The sequence below is a fragment of the Mizuhopecten yessoensis genome, unplaced genomic scaffold (genome assembly GCF_002113885.1).
Source record: "Mizuhopecten yessoensis strain PY_sf001 unplaced genomic scaffold, ASM211388v2 scaffold10867, whole genome shotgun sequence".
Taxonomy (NCBI): domain Eukaryota; kingdom Metazoa; phylum Mollusca; class Bivalvia; order Pectinida; family Pectinidae; genus Mizuhopecten; species Mizuhopecten yessoensis.
Window position 1 is genome coordinate 1446615 of NW_018408761.1, and position 25738 is coordinate 1472352.

Genomic DNA, 25738 nt, shown 5'->3' on the forward strand with positions numbered 1-25738 from the left:
TGTCATAAATGTGTATGCCTCCAAAGTAATGACCCTCCAGTCATTGCTAGAAAGACATATAATGTTAGGTCATATGAATGAATAGTTTTGTATTATTTTTTAAGAAAAAACTTATTTCAGACATGTACATGTGAGACTCCCAATTATTTTATCAACTGTTTCCAAGCAGCTTCTGATTCTCAAAGCCTAGGGCCTCCTAGACGAACTGGCACTATTTATCCTCAAACGAGCAGAATCATTTCAGAATTTGAAGTATCTCTTTCCAATAACACACAGGATTGTCTATCATTCGGATAGGTAGCATCAATGATATATACATAATTCATTTAAGTTTTTCAATTTCTGTTTTTCTTTTCCTCTTCCTTTTTATTGTTTTTCTACTTTCTTGATTTATCGTTTTGTTTCTATATTTCTTTTTTTTTGTCTTCAGTTATTTAGCACAGAAATAAAAACTCAGATTTTACCAGTTTGATTTGTGTTTGATATTATACAACAGGGAGTGTCCATCTTTGTAAACTCTGTGATGGCTGAGATAGACGGTATGTACACAAATCCTCGTCACCTGATCCTCGGAGTCAACCTTCCATACGGAGACAACGACTCTCCGACAGTCACCCTCATGGATTTCTGGGACCCTGACCGCATACAGCAAGAAAAGGTTAGTCATGGGGTAGAGGTCACACAGATCATGTGAATAGATGATTTGTTATATTTGATGTCCTTTATAACAGTGACAAAGTTCAATCAGAAATCGGATTTGTGGGTACAGTCAGTCAGTACAAACAAAAGATAAAATATATAAGTCTGTCATAAAAATGGGTCAATTAAACAAGGAGGTCAGTTAGTGCAGAGTGGTCATTCAGTGTAGGTGTCAGTCAGTACAGGTTGGTCATTCAGTGCAGGTGTCAGTCATACACTGTACAGGGAGATAATTTACTGCAGGTGACAGTCAGTACAGGAAGATAATTCAGTGCAGGTGTCGGTCAGTACAGGTTGGTCATTCAGTGCAGGTGTCAGTCAGTACACTATACAGGGAGATCATTCAGTGCAGGTATCAGTCAGCACAGGGTGGTCATTCAGTGAAGGTGTCAGTCAGTACATGGTGTTCATTTAGTACAGGTGACAGTCAGTGAAGGTGTCAGTCAGTACAGGGAGGTCATTTAGTGCAGGTGTCAGTCAGTACAGAGTGGTCATTCAGTGCAGGTGTCAGTCAGTACAGAGTTGTCATTCAGTGTAGTTGACAGTCAGTGAAGGTGTCAGACAGTACAGGGTGGTCATTCAATGCAGGTGTCAGTCAGTGCAGAGTGGTCATTCAGTGCAAGTGTCAGTCAATACAGATTGGTCATTCACTGCAGGTATCATTCATTCAGTACAGGTAGGTCATTCAGTACTGGGAGGTCAGTTAGTACAGGGAGATCAGTTAGTACAGGTAGGTCATTCAGTACTGGGAGGTCAGCTAGTACAGGGAGGTCAGTTAGTACAGGGAGGTCAGTTAGTACAGGTAGGTCGTTCAGTACTGGGAGGTCAGCTAATACAGGGAGGTCAGTTAGTACAGGTAGGTCATTCAGTACAGGGAGGTCAGCTAGTACAGGGAGGTCAGTTAGTTTAGGGAGGTCAGTAAGTACAGGTAGGTCATTCAGTACAGGGAGGTCAGTTAGTTTAGGGAGGTCAGTAAGTACAGGTAGGTCATTTAGTACTGATAAGAGTATGGAATAACAGTTGTTTGTTAAGGGCTTTGTAACCTTTGATCTGAGGATAAATAAATAAATAGAATATCAGTTTAAACAGCTGTTGATGTGTGAATACATGAACATTTATTTTACTTGACATTTGATTTGATTGCAGGAGACATTTTTACAAGCTATGAGTGACACTGTCCTGTCCAACAAGTATATCTACATGGATGTAAGTAGTGGCCAGCTGGTTGTTTCCTATACCTTTACTATCTTGAGTAATAAATTAATATAATAAAATAAAATTTTAGAGGGTACAACAAGTTAAGAGAAATTACCAGACCAAAAGCTATAGGGACATTCAGATTTTTATTTATTTTTATTTTTGAAAAATTACCCTTTGAATTTCTTGCGATTTTATTTTTACGAAATAATCTTTTGGAATTATAATTTTGCTCAAATCTAAAATATGTCACAGTGCAACTTATTAAACAAACAATGAAGGCTAATCTGCCAAGAGGCTCTCTTTGCATATATGGTATATAAATTGTACATACAGGTACAATTGAATATACACATAGGATCATACATGAGTGTCCATTGCATATGAAATTTACAAAACAGTTGAAGAATATTTCATTTCAGTGAACCTCTTCTGAGTTGAAATGAAAAATTTGTGAACAGATAAATGTAAATAAATTAGAAGAAAGTTATGTTCTTAATTGTGAAAGTTTTCTGACCAAAGCTATGGCATTATAACTTAAAAATGTCTAAATGCAGATTTTAATTAATCTTTTTCCTGAGTATGAGAATATTTAATCAATTTAGACAATAAGAAAAATAACGAAAATTAAATGTGCAAAATGTAGTCTTTATAGCCACCTCTCCTTTGCACTTATCCATGATAAAATAGTCCCTCATAAAATTATTCATTATATGTGAAAACCTTTGAAAACACCTGGTGTTTGGAACAAAACATAATGGATGAGTAATTCATGCCGCACTCCCGAAAAATACTTTTTTAGATAATCCTACCTAAGTATGGTGCCAAAAAAATGGACGTGTAATTTTAGTCTCCTATATTTTCTAACCCTCTATTTTTATTTCTCTGTATTTCTCTATTTTTAACACTTTTAAGCATAGAGCAATAAGGCACTACTGTGCTTCATCCTTTTAGATCAAGAAAATAGTTTTTAATTTATGCTATATTAGCATATATCCTGGCAAATTTTATACTTTACTATATTAGCATATATGTATGTAAGGCTCCAGGCAATTTAACTATTATCAGACCCTAAACATGAGATTTATGCTTTCTGTGATATTTGATGTATTGTACTATATAATTGCATGTAATATTTTCAGCAATTTCATAACTTATATTATAGGTGTCATTTATATTTAATTTATATTACTATGTTTTAAAAAATACTATGTAAAACTGACACATTTTACTAATATAGAGGACCCTGAGGGAGATTAGCCTTTGGCTAAATCCGGTTTTTAATCCTCATCAAATAAAGTTTATTATTATTATTATATTTCTGCAGGGTATCTTTCGTGTTGATCCTGACGTGGCGACCTACACCAGAGGGCAGGTCCAGTTTGGCCTCAACTTCATCTCACTCTCACTGACAGCTGGTGCAAATGAAGGGTAGGTTCAAACAAAGGGAGATAACTTGTGGGGTGGATTTTCTATGATCAGCATAGACGATGTATTGTGCAATTTGTATATTTGTTTATGGTAAGGATATCTATTTGTGTTATTCACAGCATGAGAGCCGATTGTGAATGGAAGGTATGAATATATTTCTTCTTTTTACCTGAAACATTAAAAAACGGATTGAACAACATTCTAATTTGTATTATCTCACACTTTCAGATTCTGTGAAGTAATATTATTCCTGGGTTTTCATGTTGTTCATACAGCTGGGAAGTGATGTTCACATTAATATAAACTGCACTTGTATTTCTGACAGGAATGGATATGACAACGACATCGTGAGCAGTACAAACAATGAGTCCGGGTAGCCATATTGTTCATGTTTATTCCATAACATTGTTTATAAAATCACACTTGGTTGTATGCTTGCTAAAACATATCAGCCCATAAATTCAACTAAAAAGTAAAATTGTAGACACATTTCCTTTTTTTTAAATCCATTTTTACCGAACATTAATTTTGCTCTTCGCATATCATTATTTCTATATATGGTATGCTGTTTACCAGCTGTCACAGTAAATTGAATCTTTAAATTGTTTGAATTTTCTGAAACTTTGAGTACTTATTATCATAAAAGAATATGAAGAAGTTCAAACAATATGAATAACAGAATAAGTTTTGATCCATTATGTGTGAATGTAGGCTAAGCTCTGTGTATTTAAATTCTAATTGATTTTTTTATTGATGTGGTGCACTTGTTACCAGATCCTGTAAACATACTTATTTTAGTACACTCAAGTTGAATTGCAAAATCAGATTTAAAATTTATAAGCACATTGATGAATTGGTGAACCCACAATATATGCAATAAAAAACAAACAGGAGAGGGCCTAGTAAGTTGTAAGAACTTGTGCCCAATCCCTTTGACTTTTTGATGTCAATAAAATATGCTTGAATGATTGAATAAACAAATGTACAGAGACTTAAATGAGCAAGCATAATTAATCGCAATATTTATAGTTTGAAAAGTGCTAAAATAAGATTACCACTAAAATGTGTATGTTTACAGTAACTGAGCGTTAAAATGTACATGTAGCCATAGACACTTAATGTAGGCACTGAAAGGTAGTGCTATAGGCAGGTTGTAGTCGACCAGGTATGATTTTAGATTTACAAACACACGTAGCAATAACATTGATTTTTAGAATTTTACGTTATGTTAACCTGTGTGATGTCTATTTTAACTGTGATATTTAGATATACATTCATTTATATACAGTAAACCCCCTTTGTAATGCCAACCGTTATACCGCCAAACCTGCCATCATATTCCCAAAACAAATGGTTAAAATCACACTATTTTGACCTCATTAAATACTGCCAATTTGAGTCGAGTACAGGTATATCCCGATGACAGAAATATTACGTACGTGTGTACATTGTATTGTTACACATGACTGCCGACTGACCAGGTAATCAGCTGTATGTTTTGTACCTGTGTACATTGTATTGTTACACATGACTGCCGATTGACCAGGTAATCAGCTGTATGTTTTGTACGTATGTACATTGTATCGTTACACGTGACTGCCGACTGACCAGGTAATCAGCCGTATGTTTTGTACGTATGTACATTGTATTGTTACACGTGACTGCCGACTGGCTAGGTAATCAGCTGTATGTTTTGTACGTATGTACATTGTATTGTTACACGTGACTGTCGACTGACCAGGTAATCAGCTGTATGTTTTGCACGCTCAACAATTTGATTCAATAAATTACAACTTTAAAAAAAAACATATTCTGAAGTAAATTATTATTTTTTCAAAGTATAAGTTTAGTTGGCGTGTGATTCCGCCAAACTCACAGAGGACAGAAGGTGGCGGTATAACGAAGTTTTACTGTAAATATGTATCTAATACATATCAATTTTAAAGTGTTATAGGTATATCCCATTAAATGTGTAAAACATGTTGTTTTTATTATGAACATTTAAATGTGTTTATCAAAATACGTTTTAAGTGTTACATAGCTCATACCTTGTAAAATGTGTTATATTGCTAGACTAATAATTGTTATATTTATATCATCTTGTAATTAATTGTTTTATCTAAACCCCATTAAATTGTATTTTATTTTAACCCCATTAAATTTAATTTAATTTTAACCCCATTTAATGTGTTAATTTAGATCCCATTAATTGTGTTAAACCTATACTTTGTTAAATGTTTACCAGTACATATGTACTATATGTACTATACTTACATGTACTACCCTGTATTTTCATGTAGTTCACCAAATTCTAACAAGCATTAAACTTGCAATAGTTCTAGTCATTCAGCGCTAATATACCAGAGGTATATTTAAATAATTTCTGTAAATAAATTAAAATATTTCTACCAAAGATAATTTCAGAATTTTGTATAAATGTTTGGTTCACAAAAAATACCAGGTAAGTATTTTAATGTTTGTGGTAGATGTTAGACTCAGTACATAACTATTTCACTGTAGCTGATAGTTTCCAACATGTAGGAATGTCTAGGTGTTAACATTTTAGATTATCAATAAAAATTTAAATAATATTTTGAGAAAAGCTATTTTCAAGCACAATGTGTGTTAACATTGCTTCAGTGGAGCATACATTCCTATGTATAAATGTCAATAAATAAAAAAAAATATATAAATCCAAACATAATAGCAACTACAGATGTTCAGGAGATAGTTGTTCTCCACTTACTGACTTAGAAATCTGTTATCTACTTTTTAAAGAGAACTAAATGAGGATGTTTATTTTGTCAGATATATATAAATAATGTTGTTTTGGTACATATAAAATTTTAAATAATTCGTATCCTACAAACATACGTGTGCAAGGATCCGGTGTTATTCAGGAAGCTACCACCGTTAATATTACTTCTTTTACTCATAATGTGGTTTTAATATACCACCAGCTATAAACAATTGCCTTTTAATACATCTAGCCCTTTGCTTGACCACATATTGCTTTATTTGCTGATGGACTTTAACAATGAATACTTCTGACTTTATGTTGAATTTTTATCTGTTACCTTCCTATGTTTTTGCAGTTTGTCAAGTTTCTGCGAGTATCCAATGTCGTCATTGCATGAGGGAGTCTTCCTGAACCGGAGCCATGCCGAGGCCTATCTGTCCATCTTCTCGCCCCAGGTCGACCACTTCAAGCAGGCAGAGACTCGTGCCCCAGGTAACCTAATACATCCACAATACACATGTAATACAATAAAAACAAATAAAATATTCAAGTTTCATGAAATGATTTCCAAAACAAAAGTTTTGATGTTGGTATGAAATGAGATTTCCATCATAAAAAAAAACAAAGCTTTAATGAGGTAGAATATTAAGCTCTGAATACAGTAAAACCTTGCTTTACAAGCACCTTATTTAACGGACACCTTGACTTAACCCACGGCTAACTTACTGAAATTCTATTTTAACTGACACCACAGTTAGCCATCACCAGACTGAACCAACACTTGACTTAAAGGCATCTGATGACATACTTAACCGACACTAGACTTAATCAATGATACCTGATTTACTGACATCCAAATTTGATGGACACCTGACTTCTACCAACACCTGACTCACTAAATCCCAACTTATCTAATCTAACTTCTATGTACTTCCGTGTAGGGGAAGGAATTTTTAGCTATTTCAGTAAGAAATATCCTTGTTACAAGTATTTTCCATGTTGTTTCAAATGAAGGCAATCCCCCCCCCCATCTATAGAGTAAGAGAGAGAGCACTTTTTCTACTGTGTCTGTTAGATAACAGATTAGCAGAAGATGCCCATTATATCTATACTTTCTAATTTGTTAATTAAAAAAAAAATTAATAAATATATGGCTCTAGTTCCCCACGCCACTGCTGGCAAGCGTCGGACTACACCAGGGGGCCATAGCATCAGAAGTGGACGCGCTACTGCTCAAAGCCAGACAAACCGCCCCTTTACAGGCAATCAGGAACAAGATGTACGCACCGTGCGCCGACACATACATGACCGCCTCAGTCAACTTAATCCACAGAAGATAAGGATCGACGGCTTCAAGCTAGGAGATGAGACAACCTATGGGCCTTTTGCCTGGCAAATCACTGCCCCTCTTAAGTGAGTGTAACTATTTTCTAGTCTTTACATATAATTCGAGCAAAAGAAAATGCAGATTTCTTTAGTTTCATGGCAACTGATTCCTCATAAAAATCATGATGTTGTTTTACCTTTATTTATTTCCTTGATATTTCTTCTAATAGGTAAATAAAACTATGTACCAACCTCATTGTGAGGCTATGGATGGACTTCAAGTCTATTGAAAATTCTTTATAATTAAAGTAGGAAAATACTTGGAGATTATCATATTCAGCTACTTTTAATCTTTCTAGACCTCATATCAATGTTAATTAAGAATCCTCGTACCACTGCCAAAACTGTAACAAAGTATTGGAAACTGTTTTTTCCAGCATGACTATAACTTTGATAAATCATTTCTGAAAAGAAAACCATACTTTGCAGGGTTTTCATGAAAAATATTCAAGATGAAATACACAAAATATAATCATAAATAGTGCTCCGAGTAAAACTTTAGCTTTGCTAGACCGAGATTCAGGCCCTGGACTTCAGACTGTTATACTATCCCTCTAATTGTCTGAGCTTATAACCTAGTCAACGGAAGTGTACAAGCCCAACTGTGCTAGTTATATCTGAACAAAAGTTAAGGGGAGGTAACTGTAAATGCAAAAAAAACAGTGCATTGGGACAGGGGTCCTTAAAGTAAGCTTCCATTAGTATGAAATGTATTAATTGGAATATTTTAAAAAGAGATTAAGTTATTCCACTTAAGAACCACGTTAATTTTATCTGTACTTGTTCGTTAACTTTTCTGAAGGTCATACTTACAACAAAAACTGGCGGGCCACCATATGCATGCAGAGCTGTTTGATTCCTGTTACTGTGTCATCATCCTTTTACTCCTGGAAAGGTATGTAATTAAAACGTACAGCTGACCTTAATAAATATTTACGTAATTGAAACAGCTTTTTCTGCAGAACTATAAGACCAAAAGTCATCATGATTTTTGGCCTGTAGCTTGTTGTGTTGTGAAGAGCTGCATGTCAAGTTTGTTTAAATAAATGACCTTTAATAACATTCAGTGTCAGGGGGTTAAATATGTTAAAACGTCAAATAACTTATTCTACAAAAATATCAGGCCCAGATTCATGGTTCATGCAATTATCATGTGGCTTGCTAGGGAAGATGGCTATCATTTTTTTTATGTCAAATACATGTCACATAAGTTCAAATTGTTCTAAAAGTTCAAACAAAATCTTCATAATTATGAGGCCTATATTGATGTTATTATCGTCTGAGAAGAAATTTTAAACCCTACATCTAGAATTATTTAACAGAAAACTTCATGAAAGATGATGGATATATTATGTAAAGAATTTGTATGGTTGTTTTGTTTCCATAGAGATTCCTTTGAGAGGGGACTGGAGGTAGAGATTTTCCGCCTTTTGCATGGAACTGCCGGAAGGATATATTATCTAATGGAACAAAACAAGAGTCTGCGCTTTTTCCTTAAAGGATTTGGCAGTGTAAGTTGTAATTTAATACAAAATAATGAAATGAATTTCATTTTCTAGAGAACAAATATGGGAAGACTGTGTAAGAATAAGCAACCAGATTTACAAATAAAGAACATCACAGTGTACTCCGATCACACTGGACATCTATGGGTCCAATCAATTTGGCCTGTTTGCATAGAGATCTGGAGCCATATACATGAAACTGTTATTACCGGTATGCTCGAAGTTAGATTCTGTGACCAAGCCCAACTGCTTTTACCTGTTATACATTAATGAAAGATCACACTTTGTCACTGATGATTTTGTTGAATTTTGGAATGTTTTAAGCCAAATAATGTTTCAAATGTTAACACTTTATTTTTTTGACTATGTTATATTATTTAAGCGAGTAACAAGAAAGTTGATATGACCACAGAATCCATACTTGTGCATTGTAAGAAAGGTTTCATGAATAAGGGCCCAGAATTGTATAGACTGGATTTGTTGGATGCTGTCATTGTGGGAATCAAATTATATGCCTTTGTTGGACATATTTTGTTGTTAAGTATTTTTTCTGACTTTCAGTTGCTTACACATGTACTAATGATCTATAGGAAAATTGCTAAAAACCTAAAAAAGAAATATTTTATTATAATACTCTGGTAACCATCAGAAAAATCTCCACCATAGAGTTTTGATGCAGGTGCCTCTTGATCATAAACAGTCGGCTTATCCACTGCACTATCAGTCCTATTTGTAAAGTTAATGATTGGAATACAATTATCTCTAAAAATGTTTAACTACTTATAATAATTTCTGTTTAAATGAAGAGGAAAATTTTACAGGAAAATATCTTTTCAAGGGCTGTATACAAAATAAAACAAATGGAACTCTTTATCTTAATTATAACTTTTACAGACAAAAGAAACAAGTGTATTGAAAGAACAAATGGCTAAATACAGGGAGGCAGTGGTCCACCTTCTGGATAGCGACTTGTAAGTAAGACACAGACAGTGGTCTATCTCATATTGGTTTTAACTCATTCACCCCTGAAATTTCATAATGAACTATTCCAACCTTTGAATTTGAAGAGTTTAAAAGTGTGTTCAGGGGTGAAAGAGTTAATTTATCTATAATTAGCATATATCTACATAATAATACACAACTTCTTTTATGTATGTCTTCATGATAATATTCACTTTAAGACATGTGAAAAAACACTTTTACGGAAATAAGTAATTTCTTGGTATCGGTAGATATAATGATAAGTGAATTCAAATAAATGTAAGTTGATGCATGTACAACCCAGTATAAAATAAGCCAAATATAATGTTAACCTGTCACATACACAATCTAGTCAGAGATTATGTATTGGCCCCTTTGGTGGGTTTTTTTAAAGAATTAAGAGGTAAATTATACCTAATAGTATCTGATATAAACACTACTGTAGTAAGTTGCATTACACTGTTACAGGAATGTAAGAAGTGCAGACCAAATCACTGTTGGTAAGATTATTTTGTCTCAGATTGATGACTTAATGCCTGGATCAGTCATACCATTTGGATCAGGACATCACATACAGACGGTAAGTACAAAATTGATTCTGTTAACTCTTTCACCCCTACAGCTTTAAACTGGACTTGCCCAGTCTTTGATTAGGCAAGGTTCAAATGTAACTTTAGGGGTGAATGGGTACCCCTGCATCAGTTTTAATCGTACTCTATATAGAAGATAAAGTAACTAAAAGGATTTTTCTGGATTAGAATAATTTTCCCTATCAAGTTTCCATAGGCTTTGCTGCCATAAGTTAACAATGCTTTTGTTCCCAACGCTAGGCCCTGAACATGTATTTATGATCAGTCATCCCTGGGTTTTAAAAGTTGTCCAGATTTCATACTATAGTTATTTTTGTGTTAGTCACCTTTTTACATGCAATTTCCAAGTTTCTTTACTAAATCCTATAAAAGAGATAGTCTTATATTGATTTCATTTTCTGCTCTTTCATGGCCCCAAACATGCATTTCTGATTTGTCCTTCCCCGTCAGTCATCTCCCTACACCTTGATCATGATCGCCATTTTCTTTCAAAGGCCCTGTTTATGTATTTCTAACTTTTCTCAAGTTTTTTTCTTGTCAAACTGAGGCCCTGATTAAGTTTATACTGTTGTTCCATATCAGTCCATGAAGACGTTGAAGAACCTGAACTGGTACTGTCTGACACTACTGATCCAAGTCGTGGAGGATTCGCTTCCAAGGGCACCAATATTCAAGGTACTGTCAAAAGTAGACATATCAATGTTTGTTTAGCACAATCAGTATAAGGTAGCGTCTAACATTTACGCAAGTTAGTCATACACTGTCTAATCTAGCCTTAATTATACTCTAATAAAAATGACATGTAAAATGTGTAAGATAGCAAATTAAAGGCTAAAGCTTTGAATCAGAGAAGAAACTGTCAACCTTTTGGCTAATTCAGTTGTTTTTAAGAATTTTAGTGCAATGCAAACGTTAAATTTGCCAATAGAAAGGATTGAAAAATAAAATTTCAGCCTTTTTGCCCATAAGCCTATTTTGATTTCATATCTGTACACTATTCCTTTATTTGTAGCTGTTACATGATATAATTTTTATAATAATACGTTCTGGTTTACCCTACTCTAGCTCCAACAAATCATTTACTGTACATGTTGTAGGAGTTTGTTTTGAAGATGCAAGTGACATTTCCAGAGCGTGCGCCACGCCCCATCACAAGACATCGTCAGAGAAGTGATCCTGTGGTATGTCAGTTCAGTTTTACATAGTCCGATTTCTTAAAAAAAACATGAATTTCTGATAGTTCACTCAGTAGTCAGGAGATATTTGTCATCTCACATCAGCATGACTTGCAGCAGATGATCAAGATATTTATCACCTTCAGTAGAATTCATGATTTATATAATATAATGTCTCATCCTAGTTTTGCTTTTCAATAGGGAAGTGACATGGAGACACAGGTAGACCATGGCATGGAGAATGACCACATCAAAAACCATGAACGTTATGGTATGTATAATTTAGGTCATTTATTATAGTTTTTATTTCAGTGACTAATATTTTCACCCCACTAAATCTGATATTTTCACCCGACTAAATCTGATATTTTCACCCCACTAAATCTCGGTATGTGCCTGCTATCAAAAAGAAAATAAATTCACCTAGTGTTATTCCGTGCATACTATCCTGGCTTTCATAGTTATCATGTAACCATAATGTACCCAATCCTTCTGCTAATGTCAACAAAATGAGTTTAAGTTAAGATACACTCTCTGTACTTCTAAATGTACTTCTGTTTTTTGCACTGCCCTGTTGAATTTTCCTTCTTGTTGAAGACAAAAAAGATAAAAAATAAAACAAGGGCGTCAAAAATTGAATTTTACTCTTTATTGTCTATCAACCTGATGCAGAGTATTTGGTTAGTTACATTATACAATTATAGCCTTTTATTGAGGTCAGTGCATAGTTTGATCATACTGCAATTTTTTTTTATCGGAGGTCAGTATACAGACAATATAGATACTAGAAATATCACTTATACGAATGTTGAGTGTGGTGTGAAAAACATGATACAACTTGACATTTCTGGATTAAATGTTCATCTCTTCATTTTTCGTCAGCCATTTATGATTGTTTTGGGAATTGGTTGTATCATTTGACCCAGAAATTGCTGACTGAATGCTGGGCTGTTTTTTGGATTGGACAGCAATACAGTTTCTACAAAATATGAACTTGGTTTTAGATACAAATGCAAGATGGAAGCCTCTATATTGAACTGTTAAGGTGACAGGCCTAATCACTGCAAAGGTTTACGCCCTCATTTTACATCAAAGCAGCATGTGTAATGCTACATCCATATCTTATGCATTGTATCAAAGGAGTATCAACCGTTTTACTTTTGACACAGCATTTCACACTATATTTGAAATGGGCAAAACTGCTATAAAGTATACACACATTTAATAGGATTTAATAGGACAGGTAATGGACCCAGGCACTGGATGCCTCTATATCCATATCTTATAACACGATGTTACATAGAGTTACTTCCCTTCCAACTGTGAGCTCTATTGTAATACTTCAGCTTATGTGGAAGCAATGCTTTTAAAGACTTGTAACCACATACATGAAAACTCTGTTTGTTTATCTTTCTAGAAGATATTTCTTATTTCATTCCTTATGTAAGTTTAGATTTGTAGCTTATTAAACTGCCTATAATGTAATTATACCCCACTACTGCGTAATTAGTTCAACAAAATTCGGTTGAATATTCCATGAGTGTCGAAAACATGGATCCTGAGGCATTGGGAGAAACTGTACAAGTTAATTTGTTAATTCAGAAACAATTTTTTTGAAAAACCAAACTTGATTTCATTATTTTCTTCCCTTTAAAGTGATAGATGTACAATCATGTATGAACAAGGACACATCAACGTCCAAACAGATTGCGAGGGAGGCAGTCTTACTGAGGGTCAGTATGAAAATCATACTTCTGACTTGGTGTTGCAATCCTCTTAATATCACTTTTGATTTGGAAAAAAATGTGATATAAAGCAAAGTGTGACATTATTGGGAACTGTTATTCTGAGAAAAATATAATGCAATTTTTTTTACCACTGATTGTAAAGTTTAGTGTATACAACTATAAGAAATTATTTCCAGAATGTGGATATAAAATCATATGCTAGGTGAATAGTGACACCTCTTGAACGGCGTTATTGTTTTACGACAAGTCAAGTGTGAAAAGGAATCATCAAGGCTTTCTCAACAAAACAGAATCACCATTACCTTCATAGCTATGTAAGGCAAAAGAGTGCACTTTTAAGGAGTACCAAAGAAAATGTACCAAGAGATCTCTAATATTTTTCAAATGAAAAAAATGTTGACCCTGCGTTTTCTGATCCACAGTACCTAGTGGATACTCATGTAGATCTGGTATGGCATGACTTCCTGCTAGACATCGCCACCGGCGAACATTTCCCCCCGAACCCATACCCTCTGCTCGTCAGCATTCTGTGCCAGTGTGCAATGAGGTAAGTCTTTTACTGCAACTTTTAACATTCACCATACTAGCCCCTTTATTCTATAACTCGGCTCCCTAATACTCAATCAACGGCTGTTAGATAAACTCTACGCTGAGACTTTCAACCCTCAACACACTAGCTTCATAATTATATCATTTGGCCCCCTGTCAATCACTTGGCCCCCTGTCAATCACTTGTCCCCCTGTCAATCACTTGTCCCCCTGCCAATCACCTGACCCCCTGTCAAACACTTGGCCTCCTGTCAATCACTTTGCTCCCTGTCATTCACTTGGCCCCCTGTCAATCACTTGGCCCCCTATCAATCACTTGGCCCCCTATCAATCACTTGGCCCCCTGTCAATCTCTTGGCCCCCTGTCAATCAATCAACGGTTGTAAGGTAAACCATACTCTGAAACTTTTAAACCCAACCTACTCATTCTAGGACACAGCTCTCTACTTCCTGTACCTATATGGTGTGAGGTAAAATGTGTATTGAACTTGATCTCCTGAATTGACATTAATTCTTCTAAACTCTCCCCATCCTGTGTACTCTAATGGTTCTTTTTACTTACACTCTCTGCCGTCCTGTAATATGTTATGGCAAAATTGAAGGTACTCAGCTAGCTTTTTGATTGGTCTTGGGTAAAAATCTGGACCAATCGCCTAACAGATGACTGTTCTTTGAAGATTACAGAGGAGTGGCACACAACTTAACAGCCAGTCAATTTTACCATTAAGCTGCTGTGCAATTCTTTTGATGTACATCAAAGGATCAAACTAGTGTTCTTATTTGTATCTTCAACAAGGTGGTGCGCACTGAGCCTTCATATTTTGTTGTCATGACATGTTCCAAGGGTGCCGCGGTGTAAGTGAGCATCAACCCTGAAGTATCAAGGATGACTTTTCCCCTATACATGTACACTCCCTAAAACTGTACTTCTAGGTCTTTCAGCTCTATCTCTCAATAAATTTTTATCAAACCCTCAGTAAACTCTCTATTCCCTTAGCTTTAGCCCATCACTCAATCACCCCTGAAATTTCATAATGAACTATTCCAACATTTGAATTGGAAAGGTTCACTGTGACTGTGACCCTGTAGCCGATCCTTAACAGCCTTCATTATACCTACTCTTCGGCATCCTCGATTTCCAGGGGTTACGATCACCTACGCTCTGAAGAGAGCGAAAGTGAGCGTAACCCCTGTATATCTAGGATGACTCTTCGGCTGCTTGGCAATCTTTCATTGCCCCTATCCCAGAGCTGTCCCTTTGAATCTAGGTGAAATTCTAAAAGTTATGACCAGACACGAAATTATAACTATAACATTATATAACCAAGAAAAGGTTCTATTCTTGAAATCTTTTTCCTTATAGATTACCCAGTACATCAGTGTGTTGCTATCCCTTTACAGCTGAAAAATAAGATTTCCGAAGCCCTGTAAATCCCCCTGAATATGTTCCGTGACAAATAACTCTAAATAAACTGATCACTTCTTGCTGTCAGAATGGACTTATGTTTTGAGCGGTCAGACACCATCACTCAGCGAATGTGGAGTGCTGAGAACATGCAGCTTGAGGATCCAGACAATCATGTGTATCATATCCCAGGGGTGGATGGGCACGGTAAGTATATCCCCGGTGGCGGATGGGCACGGTTAGTATATCCCCGGGGCGGATGGGCACGGTTAATATATCCCCTGGGCGGATGGGCACGGTTAGTATATCCCCGGGGGTGGATGGGTACAATTAGTATATCCCGGGGGTGGATGGGTACAATTAGTATATCCTGGGGGTGGATGGGTACAATTAGTATATCCCCGGTGTGGATGGGTACAATTAGTATATCCTCAGGGGTGGATGGGTACAATTAGTATATCCTGGGGGTGGATGGGTACGGTTGGTATATCCTGGGGGTGGATGGGTATGGTTAGTATATCCTGGGGGTGGATGGGTATGGTTAGTATATCCTGGGGGTGGATGGGTACGGTTAGTATATCCTGGGGGTGGATGGGTACAATTAGTATATCCTCAGGGGTGGATGGGTACAATTATTTTATCCTGGGGGTGGATGGGTACAATTAGTATATCCTGGGGGTGGATGGGCATGGTTAGTATATTCATGGGGGTGGATGGGCACGGTAAGTATATCCCCGGGGGCGGATTGGCACAGTTAGTATATTGGGGGTGGATGGGTACAATTAGTATATCCCCGGGGGTGGATGGCACGGTAAGTATATCCCCGGGGGCGGATGGGCACAGTTAGTATATCCCCGGGGGTGGATGGGTACAATTAGTAAATCCTGGGTGTGGATGGGTTCTGTTAGTATATCCCTGGGGTGGATGGGTACGGTTAGTATATCCTGGGGGTGGATGGGTATGGTTAGTATATCCTGGGGGTGGATGGGTATGGTTAGTATATCCGGGGGGTGGATGGGTATGGTTAGTATATCCGGGGGGTGGATGGGTATGGTTAGTATATCCTGGGGGTGGATGGGTACAATTAGTATATCCCCGGGGGGGGATGGGCACGGTTAGTATATCCCCGGGGTTGGATGGGTACAATTAGTATATCCCTGGGGGTGGATGGGCACGGTAAGTATTTCCCCGGTGGTGGATGGGCACGGTTAGTATATCCATGGGGGTGGATGGGCAATGTTAGTATATCCTGGGGGTGGATGGGTACAATTAGTAAATCCTGGGTGTGGATGGGTTCGGTTAGTATATCCCTGGGGTGGATGGGTACGGTTAGTATATCCTGGGGGTGGATGGGTACGGTTAGTATATCCTCAGGGGTGGATGGGTACGGTTAGTATATCCTGGGGGTGGATGAGTTTGGTTAGTATATCCCCGGGGTGGATGAGTTCGGTTAGTATATCCCCGGGGTGGATGGGTTCGGTTAGTATATCCCCGGGGGTGGATGGGCACGGTTAGTATATCCCTGGGGTGGATGGGTTTCGGTTAGTATATCCTGGGGTTGGATTGGTCAGTAAGTATATCCTCAGGGGTAGATGGGTATGGTTAGTATATCCCCGGGGTGGATGGGTACGGTTAGTTTATCCCCGGGGTGGATGGGTACAGTTAGTATATCCCAGGGGTTGGATGGGCACGTTAAGTATAGCCCAGGGGTTGTATGGGCACGTTAAGTATATCCCAGGGGTTGGATTGGCACAGTAGTATATTCTGGATTGATAGGCACAGGAAGGATAACCCCCGGGATGTGCGTAAACCAACCACATAATATGTTATCAATGGCCCAACCAACCTGCAGTATGTACTAGTATATCCCCAAAGGTAGTCTTATGTTATATATATGAAGGGTGGGGTCAGTATACCAGGACATTGTTTTGCCACAGTTTAACTTTTGTCATTTTCACCCTACATTATGAGGGCAAATTTATCATGACAGCGAATATAATTATATTTATATTAATATTAGTACTCAACTTACCATTTATAGGCGTAACATGGGAAGAGAGATTTTAACAATGGGCAAATATAGATTTTACCTGTGATGTGTAAAAGTTTCCAGTTAAACAGTATATCCCCAGGGTGGGGTTAACGCAATTTTACACGAATCGAGGGTTACACTGGCTAAGTCAGTATATCCCCAAGGGTGGGAGTTAACCAAATTTTCACATGAATCAAGGGTTACACTTGCAAGGTCAGTATATCCCCAGGGTTGGGGTTAACCAAATTTTACATGAATCAAGGGTTACACTGGCTATGTCAGTATATCCCCAGGGTGGGGGGTAACCAAATTCTACACGAATTGAGGGTTACACTGGCTAGGTCAGTATATCCCCAGGGTGGGGGTTAACTAAATAGGTGTAACAGACAATGTATGGTAGGGTAACATTATACAGTACAATTTCAATATAATGCCCCTTGCTTCATTGCCATCTTACTGCCTGTTTTTTTTAAGTTCCATTTTAGCTTTATGTGTTTTTCAATATGCTGACAAGCAATTTTTACAATGCCTGGTTTTGGCTGCACAAATAGAACTAGTGGTAATACAAGGTTTTATTATATCCTGTAATATTATGAATGGATTTGACATTGTGTAGATCTTGCAGTGTCGCAAGATCCAACAACCATGGCCATCACAGAATTACCTTACTCACTACTAATGCAAAATTATGACTGATCAGGACTTTATTTCAAACTATCATCTGAGGAAATATTTAAAAAATCTTTACATCCATGACTATGTCAATGTGCAGCTGTTATGAATATATCACATTCTTTAATGATCTTCAGAAATTTTCAGACAGACGAGTGTTATTACTAAGGGAGATAACTCATTACAATATACTACTGTAAATTAATTATTAGCTGGTCATAAAGTCAGTTTGACTACAGTTCTATCAAGCTTCTTTCTCAAGATGTATATTTTTGTGATAAATTCAAAAAGAAAAATTACAATTCCTTTCACAAGTTAAATTTTGCATGAATATATATATGTTTGTCATTTAAAGTATGATTGTTTAAATTTAAAATATTCATGAAAACACAACAGTGATTAAGAGCAGATTTTTTTCATATTTGCCATGTGCTCTAATGCTAGGTACACCAAGTGCATTAGCTGTGTTAGATACTGGAGCCTATGTGCCTCTCACGGAAACCCTAAAGGTAAGCCCCTCACAAAAACATTCTCACAGAAACCCTAAAGGTAAGCCCCTCACAACAACATTCTCACAGAAACCCTAAAGGTAAGCCCCTCACACAAATCTTCTCACAGAAACCTTAATGTTAAGCCCCTCACACAAATCTTCTCACAGAAACCCAAAAGGTAAGCCCCTCACACAAATCTTCTCACAGAAACCTTAAAATTAAGCCCATCACACACATTTTCTCACAGAAACCCTAAAGGTAAGTCCCTCACACAAATCTTCCCACAGAAACCCTAGAGGGAAGTCCATCACAAAAGCATTCTCACAGAAACCCTAAAGGTAAGCCCCTCACACAAATATTCTCATGGAAACCCTAAAGGTAATCCCCTCACAAAAACATTCTCACAGAAACCCTAAAGGTAAGACTCTCACAATAGCATTCTCACAGAAATCCTAGGGGTAAGCCCCTCACACAAATCTTCTCACAGAAACCCTAAAGGTAAGTCCCTCACACAAATATTCTCACAGAAACCTTCAGGGTAAGCCCACACAAATATTCTCACAGAAACCCTAAAGGAGGGACAAGTTACAAAAGGGACAAATTTGATTTTGGTTTTCTTTTTTATTGCCTTTGGAATTTGATTAAATGATGTTTTCTTTATCAGCAATCTGGAAACAAAATCCTGATTTGTTTTAATACAGTCTTAAAATTCAGAAATGCAATATACATTTGTGTACAAGAAACCAGGTGCATTATCTGTGGTCATATTCTTATGCCTTTGCATTGTGGTACTTTTTCATCGCATTTCATGATTGAAGTGCTATAGAAAGGGATAACAGTGCAAAAATTTTAAAGCTTGTATGTTATCTTCAGGTGTTTGAGCAGCAGAGCTATATACAGAGGAAGGGGGCCTACAGAGTAAGTATAAGTCTCCAAACTGTTTCAGCTAAACTAGTCACTGAGGTAAGGGTCTTACTAATGAGGGAGAAAATATATTGAAAATCGAAAAAAAAATGTCCTTTGATATGCATGGTAGTATTAACAAATAGAGGGTAATTTTTCGATTCTTGATAAAAAAAAGTTTGAGTTGAATCATTTTCACGATTTAATGTGATAGGATATTGGAAATTGTTCGTAAACATTTTCTTCAGGTTGGTTAGTATGTATTACAGGAAGGTTACGTAAAAAAAGAATTAAAATAGAATTCAATGTTACACTTAGTTGTTAAATGTAAAAAATGATGCATCACATCGACAAGTAAAACGCTTTTGTATCAATAAATGTTGTTAATTCAAATATAATCTAGTGTGTTTAAATGTTCTGAAGAAAGAGTGTCAGGATTGTGTATTTTCTGAAATTTTTAGAAATATTTGACTGTACTTTATATTGTACCCTGTAGGTGGCTATCTGCATGGCTATGTGCGGACCTGGTATACTATACGGGAAGATGCAGCCGTACCTCAATGAGATTGAGCTACATGAGCATATTTACATCCAGGGACCTCCAGGTTGTCAAGGGGAGGCAATCCAGCTATTTGCACTAATAGGTAAGGCATGCATGCTTGTTGTGACATATTCAAAGTCATCGTAATTTCAATGAACTGTTTGTTTGAAGTATGTATGGAATTATATAAACCTTCATGATTTACTCAATGGTTTAGTCCTCCCCCTGGGGATTTGTCCATAACATAACATGGCATAACATGGAAACAGTCGAGATATCCACCGTATAACCCAACACACAAATGCTAGGTATGAAGTGACAATTATACTCATGCTACTAACAGTGTCCTATCCTTGGGTTTATAACATGGTTATGGTTAAGGACCAAACCATATGTTCAATTGCAGGGCATGAGGAAATTAACCTTCTCATGAAACCAGGAGCAGTTCAGGAGTCTGGCCTTACCCCAGGGAACTTAGTCCCAGATCATGACATGGAAATTATTTCTATCCCCACCCTTTAACCATAAACACGTAAAATACAGATTTTAATCATGGAACCTCCTTGGTCCTTTGGTAAGTAAGTAAACATTGTACTTCCCTTGTACATGTAGCTTAGGTTCAGGTAATCAAAGAAACAAGTGAGTGATAGAGGCCCCATGGGCCTTTTGTTTGCTGTTACATGTACAGTAAGGATGTTAATAACATCTCGTTGATAAGTGCATGATGTTCTAAAAAATGATCATTTTTAGCCTGCACATGTTTATCTTTTCTCTCCATAGTGTATAACCATTTGAGTGACCTTATTAAAAAAGAGGAAATTCCGGTGATGGGAGCATACTTTGGGGATGGTCAGACCCGCTGGACCTGGGCTGAAATCATGACAAAGAAAAACGGCTTCATCAGCGAGTGTGTTGCCATCTGTTCTAGCAAGGAGACCGTATTTATGAAGGTATGTCATAGATGTTTCATTTTCTGAAGACAAAATGTAACACTTTAAACAGGGGAACCTATCTAAACTGGATATGACTGGGACAGAAATATTAGGCTTGTTTTTACAGGGTCTGCTTTATACAGGGTCTGGCTTATATACAGTCAGTGATGTTGGGTATCAACATTTTAACAGATGCTATATTTTTCTCATAGAAAAACAGTGTTTTGGGGGGTGTCCAACCAAGGGAAAAGGAAAAGCCAGAATGAACCGAGTGTATTAACAATGAATTATATAACAATATTGGTAAAACATCAGGTTTCCAGAGTAGACAAGGTTTTAGAGAGGAAATTGCTGTGACCTAATATCAAAGGCAGTATAGATGAGAGTTCAGAATACAGAGGGCCTGGAATAGACAGGTTATACTGTACATGTATGGTTCTTTATTGAATTTGTCAGTTGCAATCTTAGCTGAGCAAGACACCATTTCTAAATCTATTAGTTGTGTCATTCATATATCTATGATTACAACTTGATATGTGGATCTGTAAACTCTAGGCTTATGACTTTTTGCACCAATGGTACATTGTACCTGTACCTTTTGTTACCAGTGGGGTGTGTTGTATGAACTTAAGATCTTCGTTGTCTTCGACTGGTGAGACAAGATCCCTGTGAGAATCTTATGTATGCCGTTTTTTAGGAAATTGTAGGTCTGTGTTTTCCTGGACAATAAGAAATCTTATGGAACATGTGTTGTGTGTAGTATCAACGTTTTAGTTCTATGGTTTTCTGTTATATGACATCTCTGTCAGATCATGTGTAACCAGTGTTGTGTTTATACTTGGTAGGCCTATGTTTTCCTTGACCTGTTATATGACATCTCTGTCAGATCATGTGTAACCAGTGATGTGTTTATACTTGGTAGGCCTATGTTTTCCTGGACCTCTGGCGCTATGTGCCTGTGAGAAAATACTTCCTGTTTCATTTCCTCACTGATGACGACGTTGAGTAAGTTTGACATTTTATTTAAACCTTTCAACCTGTCAATTTAATGTCATAATAATTTGTAATTCCAATAATTGTGATACAAGTACGACTGTGGCTAGCATACATCAGATGTTTAGATTTTCTGAAAATGTAAGATCCAGCTATTGAGCCTACTTGGTTTCTCCACTGGAAGTGTTAAGATGTAGTGCAATAATCCAAATATCTGTTTAGATAACACTCAATACAAAATGTTCAAGTGAAAGAATAACATGAATTTCTGTTTATATTTAGAGCTGAAGTCTTTTACCCTGACAATCCGGTGGCATTTTACCAGTCAATATTCCTCTCCCAGGACAGGGTAAGTTGCTTTCTCTCATTTCCCTGTGTGTAAGATAGAGCTGTCTAGGGTAAGTTGCTTTCTCTCATTTCCATGTGTGTAAGATAGAGCTGTCCAGGGTAAGAAAGGGGCATAAGAAATTTCTATCTTACATCCCATTTCACGTGACGTGACGTCACAATGGCTCAACAATTATGTGACGTTACAAATTTGGAAAACTCCGCTGCCGCAATGTGGAAAAGGCGATGTTATGAAATTAAAACCTTTTACGATAAATTTACTGTACATGTTAGAAAGAGGAGATCAATTTTTCTGTACAAACTTTGTTGGCTAATATAGGGTATGATAAATCTCGCCGACAGATTGGTTTTCATCAAAAAAGCTCAGGGGAAAAGTTGATAGCTTTAAAATGGTGGTCAGTCCAAACGCATTTTCATGGTTTCTGAGCTTATTCTGGTAGTTGAGATAACAAAAAAATACTCTTTCATATGCCCAGGGATTTAGGATAGGGAAATTCCACCCTCGGGATTTTCAAATTTGGAAAAACCCAAGGCTTTGAAAGAGTCTTATATTGTTTAACCTGCCCATATTCTTGTTTCCAGACAAGGTAATTAGTGGCTTCATTTCCCTGGGCATACGTTGTTTTCCTGATTCAGAGGGGGTTAATTGATATACTGGTAAGCCATAAAAAAATCATATTTATCCAAGTTACCTTTGTTCAGTCCAGAAGACATTATTTCTGGAAATGACAAGGGGGACCCAGATACCTGTTTGACTAAGAAGGCATATTTGACTTATCTGGTTAAAGATACTTTTGTTCTGTGTTAATGTTGATTTCTTTCGTTTTGTTCCTATAGGCAGCTTTTCATTATCAAAATGGTGGCCCTAAAAATGGAGGAAGCCCCATGAATGGAGCTAATACACGGACTGCACATCAGTTTCTCAACAGAATGCTTGGTGATGCCAAGCTACACTGTGATTGGCTGACAGTCCATCGGGGCCTCCTTCTCAGAAGTCTCCTCAACCAGGTAAATATAAGGCAGAGAGTCCATCTTATGTAGCCTCCATCATTGGCACTCAAAAGTTTTGTTTTTTTTAAATACTGGTGGATTTGACTCTATTTTGATATAAACACACTTTACACTGGAATACAGTTCTAAAGGTTCATCAGTAGAGGTCAAAGTTCACATACAAAATTGTATTGTTTTCAACCTAAATATTGTTTACAATCTATCAGGTCAGAGTTTCTCAAAGGTTGGTTAACTTAAACCAGTGGTAAGTGAAAAATTCAAATTGTTGACATAAAATGTTCAAAGCAAATGAAATCCTCACAACACATCAATCTTATTTGTCTCAAACAACCTATAGCAGTGGAAATGATATCAGATGCTCCTGATTTTGTTGTATTCTAATTAAAAAAAATCCCAAACCACAGGTTAACTCTAACCAACCATAGAGCATCTGATGGTAGTGTATGTAAAGGTCAAAGTTTAAATTTTACAAAACTTCAATTTAATGTCATCATTTCATCTTGAAAACCCCATCTGGTATGTCTTAGGTATAAATAAAAATATTTGCTTTTGATATAAACTGATGTTAAGTAATTGCTGTTACATGACTGAACCGATCGTATTGTCCGTTACATACAGGACCTGTTAATTAATTGCTGTTAAATGTCAGAACCAATCATATTGTCTGTTACATACAGGACCAGTATCACATAGCTGAGGCGTGGCGCATGTTACACAGTATGGCCGCCCAGATAGAGTATGTCATCTTTATGGTAGAGACTCTACAAGATCTCATCCAACTCATGATGGAGTTCATAGGTCATAACCAGGAACGATTCAGGAACCGTCGACCTCCCCCACCTTCGCAGCAGCCTAGCCGCGCGTCAAAGGGCACCAAGAGGTCAAAGCGTAGCCAGGTGACCCCAGCAACGGCTGCCTCCCTCAGCTCTACAGCAGAAATAGAGGTATATGTCCAAACAATCTGGTCTACAATAAGATGTATAAAAATGTCCTGAAATACAGAATTTCACACATAACAGTAAAAACGCCTAGTCCTTGTAACACTGAAATTCTGCCTGGATCACAGAATGGAAAGACATCACAACTACAATGACTGCCCTGAACGCACACAAACTGTTTCCCTTAGATATAATGTGGTTATTTAGCTAAATGCAAATAATTGAAATAGAAAAAAGTAGGTTTTGATATTCAGATTTTTTTACTTTTAGCCAGAATATTTTATCATCAAAAATCTAAAACAGCATCTGATTTTAGGTTTTTGGTCAAAATTTTAACAAGAGGCCCAAGGGCCTTAGCGGTCACCTGAGTTATATTATAGGTACTGGTAGCTTTATTTTATTGTTTAGATGTGATGTGGAAATCAGCATTTAAACTAAGTGAATTACAATACTTGTCGTGTCATCAAAGGATAAGAATTTGAAAATATTGGTAAATGTTCCTATTTGGGCCCGGCCCTAGCCCCTGGAGATGGGGCAGGAATCCCAATTTTACAAAGTAATACACTCATTCACCACAGATGATTCTGACAAAGTTTGAGTAATTTTCTGCTGAAAATGGATAAAATATACCCAAAAGTGTTATTTCCCTATACATTTGTATAAACCACAGTAAACTTAGCTTTACCCCCTCCCCAAGGGAGAACGGATAGCTCGGGGCTCCTGAAATTTACGATTTAAATAAAGACCCTGATGATCTTTCTTTCCATGCAGAGAAAATAACTGTAGTACCTCCGAGTCTGGAGAAGAAGATTTTTGAAATATTGGTTAATTTTCCCTTTGGGGCCCCGCCCTGGCCCCAGGGGTTGGGGTAGGAATCTTAATTTTTCAATTTGAAACCATCTTCCTCCAAGGATAATTCTCGCCAAGTAAAAACAATTCCCTATAGAAAGTTGTCAAAATATACCCAAAAGTGTTATTTCCCTATATAAACTATAAGTAAACTTTACCCCCTCCCCAAGGGAGAACGGATAGCTGGGGGGTCCTGGAATTTACAATTTAAGTAAAGCCCTTGATGATCTTTCTTTCCATTCAGAGAAAATGACTGTAGTACCTCTGAGTCTGGAGAAGAAGATTTTTGAAATATATTGGTTAATTTTCCCTTTGGGGCCCCGCCCCGGTTCCAAGGGATTGGGGTAGGAATCCAAGTTTGAAAAAAATCCATCCACTGGTTCTTGAGAAGAAGTTGAAAATGTTAAAAGTTTTCGCACGACGGACGCCAGACGGAAAGCAATTAGTATAGGTCACTTGAGCAAAGCTCAGGTGACCTAAAACTCTAATTGTTTTTAGCTCACCTGCTAAAATTGATTCAATAAATATTATGTGGACCTTTGATTTCTCATTTTATGTTGTTTCAAACATTCTGGTGTCAAATGATTTCTATTAAAAGTATTCATTTTTTAACATACATTTG

General features: G+C 36.8%; 1 protein-coding gene across 4 annotated transcripts in view; it reads left to right on the plus strand.

The window, feature by feature from the left end:
* LOC110463111 overlaps positions 1-25738 on the plus strand; it is a 45300-nt gene that overhangs the window by 16675 nt on the left and 2887 nt on the right. For 3 of the 4 annotated variants that reach the window (XM_021517460.1, XM_021517461.1, XM_021517464.1), the window contains 24 exons: positions 497-658; positions 1846-1905; positions 3224-3327; positions 3653-3700; positions 6423-6559; positions 7228-7480; positions 8256-8348; positions 8841-8964; positions 9853-9929; positions 10408-10519; positions 11112-11204; positions 11627-11710; positions 11906-11975; positions 13361-13437; positions 13875-13999; positions 15495-15613; positions 18555-18619; positions 19475-19519; positions 20001-20148; positions 20826-20995; positions 21900-21982; positions 22253-22319; positions 23156-23326; positions 24007-24273. In XM_021517460.1, coding sequence (XP_021373135.1) covers positions 497-658; positions 1846-1905; positions 3224-3327; positions 3653-3700; positions 6423-6559; positions 7228-7480; positions 8256-8348; positions 8841-8964; positions 9853-9929; positions 10408-10519; positions 11112-11204; positions 11627-11710; positions 11906-11975; positions 13361-13437; positions 13875-13999; positions 15495-15613; positions 18555-18619; positions 19475-19519; positions 20001-20148; positions 20826-20995; positions 21900-21982; positions 22253-22319; positions 23156-23326; positions 24007-24273 — 2754 coding nt within the window. The remainder of the gene's footprint in view (positions 1-496; positions 659-1845; positions 1906-3223; positions 3328-3652; positions 3701-6422; positions 6560-7227; positions 7481-8255; positions 8349-8840; positions 8965-9852; positions 9930-10407; positions 10520-11111; positions 11205-11626; positions 11711-11905; positions 11976-13360; positions 13438-13874; positions 14000-15494; positions 15614-18554; positions 18620-19474; positions 19520-20000; positions 20149-20825; positions 20996-21899; positions 21983-22252; positions 22320-23155; positions 23327-24006; positions 24274-25738) is intronic. The other variant, XM_021517462.1, reaches the window with a different exon arrangement.